This window comes from Scylla paramamosain, chromosome 14 (genome assembly GCF_035594125.1).
Source record: "Scylla paramamosain isolate STU-SP2022 chromosome 14, ASM3559412v1, whole genome shotgun sequence".
Classification (NCBI taxonomy): Eukaryota; Metazoa; Arthropoda; class Malacostraca; order Decapoda; family Portunidae; genus Scylla; species Scylla paramamosain.
The window spans coordinates 422,501-430,000 of record NC_087164.1 but is presented as its reverse complement, the minus strand read 5'-3'; the positions used below and the strand labels follow the sequence as shown (position 1 = coordinate 430,000).

Genomic DNA, 7,500 nt, shown 5'->3' with positions numbered 1-7,500 from the left:
GCAGCAAAGTGTAGGGCTGTCCATCCTGTGTGTATAATAATAATAATAATGTCAGGTTTATTTATGAAGAGGCAGCAGACAATACAGTGATAGTCGCTGAAGGGGTCTTGATTTACATGGTATACATATTTACATATATATATGGTATATAGATTTACATGGCAGCTGGTTCACCGCTTTTACAGTGTGTACATGATTGAACTGCATACGATATACTTTTTTGGCAGAAGCTGCACCATTTACATAGCTTCACCACTTTCATAGTGTGGACATGATTGAACTGCATACAATAAACATCTTCGGCAGGAGCTTCGCCACAGAATAACAAACACCTACTGGGGGATCGAACATGGGACCTTCCGCCTCCCAGTCAGGAGCAATACCCGTTACGCCACGATGGCGTGTGTGTGTGTGTGTGTGTGTGTGTGTGTGAGAGAGAGAGAGGAGATAAGACTATATTAATATTACTCTTATTATTATTATTATTGATGTTATTATTATTACTATTATAATTATTATTATTATTATTATTATTATTATTGTTATTATTATTATTATTATTATTATTATTATTATTATTAGGAAGAACAAGAGGTATAGGAAGAGGAGGAGCAGGATAATTAAGGTAAAATGGAATTGGAGTAGGAGGACGAAGAGAAAGAGGAGAGGAAGAGGAGAATTAGGATCAAAAAGAGGTGCAAAGGGAGGAGGAAGAAGAGGATGAGGAAAAGGAGGAGGAAGTGGAGAAGTAAAACGAGAAGTAATTGCAAAATCTTCTTTTCTTCCCTTCCTTCTTTTTTCTTCTTTTTCTTTTTCTTCTTCTTCTCCTTCTTCTTTTTCTTCTTCTTCTTCTTCTTCTTCTTCTTCTGTATTATACTAGTATAAGTAGTAGTAGTAGTAGTAGTAGTTGTAGTAGTAGCAGCAGTAGTAGTAGCATTAATAGTAGTAGTAGTAGTAGCAGTAGTAGTAGTAGTAGTAGTAGAAACTGAGGTAGTAGTAGGAGTAGCAATATAAGAAGTAAGAGTAGTAGCAGTAGTAGGTGTTGTAATATTAGTAACATTAGAAGTAGCAGTTGTAGAAATAGTAGTAAAAAAACACATCTACATCTACAATTACCACCACCACCACCATCACCACCACCACCACCACCACCAACAGCACAGCCTCACCTTCACTATCCATGGCCAGAGGGTTACCACGGAGGTCCAGCAGCGCCTTCACTGTATGGGCGTGGCCATTCTGGGCAGCCATCATCAGCGGTGTCTCTTCAGTGGTGCCTCCACCTTCTATGCTTAACCCCGCCTGCAGTAAGTGAGACAGCAGGTGCTCGTGGCCCTTGCTGGCAGCCATAGTCAGCAGACTCCATGACACCCCAGCATTAGTGGGGACGGTGACCTCGGGCCGGGCACCCCTGTCAAGTGCTGACCTCACCCCTGCCTCGTCTCCTTCCCTTACAGCAGTGACCAGCTCCTGTGTGTGTGTGTGTGTGTGTGTGTGTGTGTGTGTGTGAAGGAAAATAAAAATAATAATAATAATAATAATAAAAATAATAATAATAATAATAATAATAATAATAATAATAATAATAATAATAATAATAATAATAATAATAATAATAAATGATAATAATAATAATAATAATAATAATAATAATAATAATAATAATAATAATAATAATAATAATAATAATAATAATAATAATAAAATTATGATAATAATAGTAATAATATCAATAATTATAATAATAATATTAATAATAATAATAATAATAATAATAATAATAGTAATAATAATAATAATAACAAAAATGAAAATAAGAATAGTAATAATAATAATAATAATAAAAATAATAATAATAATAATAATAATAATAATAATAATAATAATAATAATAATAATAATAATAATAACAATAAAAATAATAAATATAATAATATTAAAATAAGATGAGATGACATCAGCGATAATAATTATAATATGAACAAAACAAGAACAAAAACAAGAAAATAATAAAAAAAATAATAAATAATATATCAAAGAAGAAAAAAGTGTAAAGATAATACATGTAATAATAATTAGTAATATCATCACTATAAGGTTAATTATCGTAAAACTACTTAATTGTAACGAAAAAAAACATATCATGTCAGTTGTCACCATTATCTAATTATAATAATAATAATTATAATGATAATTATAGAAATAATAATGAAAATGAAAAAAAAAAGATCATAATTACAATAGTAGTGATGCTGAAATTAGTAAGGAAAGGGAAAGGTACCTGATAATTATAACGATGAAAATATAAAAAAAATAATGTGATAATTATTCTAATAAAAGATAATGATAATAATAATGATAATAATAAATAATGATGATGATAATAATAAAAATAATAATAATAATAATAATAATAATAATGATAATAATTATAACAATAATAATAATAATAATAATAATAATAATAATAATAATAATAATAATAATAATAATTATAATAATAATAATAATAATAATAATAATAATAATAATAATAATAATAATAATAATAATATTTATATTAATAATAATAAAAATAATAATAATAATAATAATATTGATATATTAATAACGATAAAGATAGGGTAATAAGATAACAAAGGTTTAAAAGGATGATAATGATAAAAATAAAATAAAATTAAAAAAACAATAATGATAAAAATGATTATTTTTGTTGTTGTTGTTTTTGTTGTTGTAGTTGTTGTTCTTGTTATTGTTGTTGATGTTGCTATTATTTTTTTATTATATTTCATTATTGTCGTTGTCATTTTATAATATGCATAAATGATATATGTCGTAGCATTTATTTAACAGTTGGCTGTTCCGTTGGTTAGGGAATGTTGGATTGATAAAAGATACATTACAGAAGAATTAAGTAATAAACAGATAGGCTTTGCTTAAAAAAATCTTAGTCAGTCTAGTTTGGGAAGGTTTCCTTGTTTAAAGCAAAGTATGCAGCCTAAAGTCAAACTTCGTATTTAACCTATTATTCATTAAAAAAAAAAAGTATTGTCAGTACATGCAGCAAATGTAGCGAAAGAGAAGACGGTGGTAATGAGAGTTATGCAAATGGACATTCCTTGTTCGTTAGTACATTTATTACTTAAAAGGAAATAAAGAAGGCCGGTGACTGGTGAGGCCTTACAAAATGGTAAGTACAGTCAGGTACCTAATTGTGCCAAAATTGTGAGGTCTTTCAGTTTTCATGTTTATGTAATTAATGTGAGAATGTGAATAAGTAAAGTAAAACATGGCGTATTGGCCAAGAATTAAATGAGGTGAAGTAAGATTTTCTTGTTTTTATAATTACATCTTGGTCTACTTGACTATAACCTTTGTTGTTTATAGGTTAGAGAGGGTAACAAACATCCTTCGTGGTCAATAAATTCTAGGGTAGTTTATCCTGTGTCAAGTGCTAAAAGGGTTGTTAAAAAGACTTTGTTTACTTATAAATTGTTCTATTTATTAAAAGATTCCTTCTTGGTCACATTCTCTCTCTCTCTCTCTCTCTCTCTCTCTCTCTCTCTCTCTCTCTCTCTCTCTCTCTCTCTCTCTCTGTCTCTCTCTCTCTCTCTCTCTCTCTCTCTCTCTCTCTTATAAGAATACTACTACTACTACTACTACTACTACCACTACTACTACTACTACTACTACTACTAATAATAATAATAATAATAATAATAATAATAATAATAATAAGAATAAGAAGAAGAAGAAGAAGAAAAAGATGAGAAAGAAGAAGAAAAAGAAAATTTGTAATCAAAACAATACTAGGAAAAAAAACCTGTTAATGATAATGATAAATATGAAAAAAATACATACTACTACAATTACTACTACAACTATTACTACTACTCCTACTACTACCACCACTACTACTACAACTACTAGCAACAATACTACTACAACTACTGCTACTAATGCAACTACTACTACTACAACTACAGCTAATACTGCTACTACTACTACTACTACTACTACAACTACTACTACTACTACTACTACTATTACTACTACTACTACTACTAATACTTCTACTACTACTACTACTACTACTACTATTACTACTGCTATTTCTTCCACCACTATTACTACAACAACTTAAACTACTATAACTACTATTACTACTACTAGAATCATTGCTACTACTGCTACTGCTACTACCACTTCTTCTATAACTACTACTTCTACTACAACTACTACTACACTTAAACTATTACTACTACTACTACTACTACTACTACTACTACTACTACTACTAAAACTATTTCTACTGTTACTATTATTACTACTATTACTACTAATACTGTTACTACCACTAAAACTACTTCTACTATTACTACTATCAATACTATTACCATTACAACAACTGCTACTACTACTACATCTACTACTATTATTACTATTTCTACTACTACTACTACTACTACTACTACTACTACTACTACTACTACTACTACTACTACTACTACTATTACTACTACTTCTACTACTACTAGTACTACTACTAATACTACTACTACTACTACTACTATTAGTAGTATTACTACCATTACTCTTACTACTACTGCTAATACTACAACATCTAATACAATTATTACTAGTTCTACTACTACTACTACTACTACTACTACTACTACTACTACTACTACTACTACTACTGCTACTACTACTACTACTACTACTACTACAAATACTACTATTACTACTACTTCTACTATTATTAATACTACTACTACTACTACTACTAGTACTACTACTACTTCTACTACTACTACTACTACTAATACAACTAGTAATAACAATATAAAACAATAATGTATTAGTGATGATGATGGTGATGATGATGATGGTGCTGATGATGATGAATGGACGGTGATGATAAGGAAGAAAGACACTAAAGATGTTGATGACGATAATGATAACTATAATTATAGAATAATATAACAAGGAAATCAAGGTGAAAAGTGATTATAATAATAAATATTTATTTCATTATTATTAATTTATGTTGTGAAAACGATGATAATAGTTAATTGTAAAAATACCATTACTTCTTCTGCAACTACTTCTACTTGTGCTACTACAACTACTATTACTACTACTACTGCTTCTACTACTACTTCTACTACTGCTAGTACTACATATACTACTACTACTACTACTACTACTACTACTACTACTACTACTATTATTATTATTATTATTATTATTACGTCATATCATTAAAGGCATTACGATCATAAGGTTAGCACGTTTTCCTCCTCCTCCTCCTGTTCCTCCTCCTCCTCCTCCTCCTCCTCCTCAGTCTTATCAGGCACAAAGGCTCATAATTAACACTAATCCATCATCGGCTTTACTCAATAACGTGGAAATTAAGAGATAAGAAACTCTGAAATGATAAAAGTTTTCATTACGCTTTTATTAACGAGAGAACCATATTGATTTGAGAGTTACTACTACTACTACTACTACTACTACTACTACTACTTTTTTTCAACAACAACTACAACTACTAATACCTCCACCCCATGTTTATTGATGTGTCAATTAGGGGCTCCATTACTTGGAGGTCATTAGCCCCAGCTCTCGCTAATGACTGTGGCATCCAACCATATCTAATACTCTATAATATAAACATTAGTTGTTAACTATAAATTCACTCTACCTCTACTCTATCTACTCTTATGCCACTCTCCACCACTGTAGCCTCGCAGTCGAGGCCTCCTAAGTCTGCAGGTATGGGAGTGGAATGCCTTGTCCCCCTGAGACACAGGAGGGCAGATCTGAGGAGGGAGAATGAGAGACGGCACCTCATCCATGCGACGACATGGCTCCTTGGCTGGTGCTTCTTTTCTGCCATTAGGTCGGCTAGTCTTGAGTAGAAGCACTGAGCCTTGGAGCCCATCCCGCCAGATGTGGTGAAGACCAGAGGTGTGAAGCTGCCCTGGTCAACGTGTTGGATTCTCTCCCCATACGCTCGGATCTTCTCCTGCTCATTCTTGCGGTGGGCGGCCTCCAGGGAGAGTTCGTGGTGACAGGCGGCCATCGGGTCAAAGATCCGTATGTCCACGAATGCTTTCTGTCCCCTTGTCCAGAACCCTCGTGCACTGACGTCGACTCGAGCCTCGTTGGTGTTGTTGGCTGTTCTGTAGCGCAGGTGCTCGCCGTCTAGCGGCAGGAGGGTCAGTTCAGTGGAGACATCGTGGCACACCTCCCTGAGCATGCTGGCGGTCAGATCTCTCACCTCATCGTGCCTGATACATACGAATCCCTTCTTTTTGCACGTCATGGTGTGGTTGACGTCATTGGGGGAGCCACACACACAGGTACTGGGGAGTCCTTCCATCGGCCAGCCGTACCTCAGAGCAATGGCGTCGACAAATTCTTGTTTGTTGAGGCTGAAGCCCTTCGCTCTGATGGGCAGTGACGTTAGCCAGTTAGAGGCTCCCGTTTCCTGTGCAGTGAGGATTTTTCTCACTGTGGTTGCAGGCAGGATGTTTATCAGGTCTTCGAGACAGTTTCGTTGATGTTGTTGCCTATCTCAAGATATAATTCGTCCTTGCTCAGTGACTGCACTTTGGGCTATTTCACCATGTGCGTCCTGAGCAATGATCTTCTCTGTGAGGGACCTGGTGAGCTTGAGGGAGTTGAGGTTCTCCACAGTCGCCAACTTCTCAGGGGAGGTGATTCCCATCCCGCCCAGTCTTGGTGGAAGTTCGAGCAGCGCCCTTTCCCCATCTCCGATGGTGTGGTATCTCAGTAACGCTGGGAGGAAGGTGTTCCTTATCGAGACCTCCAGTGGTGCAAGGAGAGGGCTAATGCCTGGGATGGTGCGCATGGCGAATCTCCATCGATGCTGCAAGCCGTGGGTGTAGGCGGAGTAGGCTGCATGAGGCTCAGTCCTGGCCATGTCAGACAGGACTTCCACCTCATGTATCCACTCCTTCACCTTTTCTCCTATGTACTCCTTCTTGAACTCCTCTGTTCCGATGACAGCACCCAGATGCCGTTGTCCATTCTTTGTTATTATAACTCCACTGCCACTGAAGCTATCCACTGCACTGTCATAGTGTTCAGGCTTTACAATAAGGACGGACTTAGAGGCATTGGGTGTGTACCCTATGATGGGACCATTGTCGTTCACTAAGCCCCACCATTTTTTCAAGTCTGTTATTTTGCCGGCCCCTGACAGGTCATCCGCGTACGCCACTTGCTTCACACTCGTTTTCTCATATGAGATAACTTGTTGCAGCACTGAAAGTCCGAGGGCGTACATCGCCATGGCCACTGGGTCACCTTGTGTTGTCCCTTCCATGGACTTTAACACCTTAACACTATTATCACTATTACTACATATGTAGAAATCCGAGGGGTCACTATATGTGTTTTCTACATATTGTGCCAGAGAGGGACATTTTACTCGTATGTTGTGAAGCATTGTTTTTCTGTTAATAGTGT

General features: G+C 34.9%; 1 protein-coding gene across 2 annotated transcripts in view; it reads right to left on the bottom strand.

Annotated features, from left to right (window-relative positions):
* Window positions 1–7,500, bottom strand: part of LOC135106725 (serine/threonine-protein phosphatase 6 regulatory ankyrin repeat subunit B-like) — a 71,469-nt gene that overhangs the window by 39,033 nt on the left and 24,936 nt on the right. For both annotated transcript variants that reach the window (XM_064015982.1, XM_064015983.1), the window contains exons 8-9: window positions 1,170–1,470; window positions 1–25 (exon numbers count right to left, since the gene is read on the bottom strand). The exon at window positions 1–25 is cut by the window's left edge and continues 289 nt beyond it. In XM_064015982.1, coding sequence (XP_063872052.1) covers window positions 1–25; window positions 1,170–1,470 — 326 coding nt within the window. The remainder of the gene's footprint in view (window positions 26–1,169; window positions 1,471–7,500) is intronic.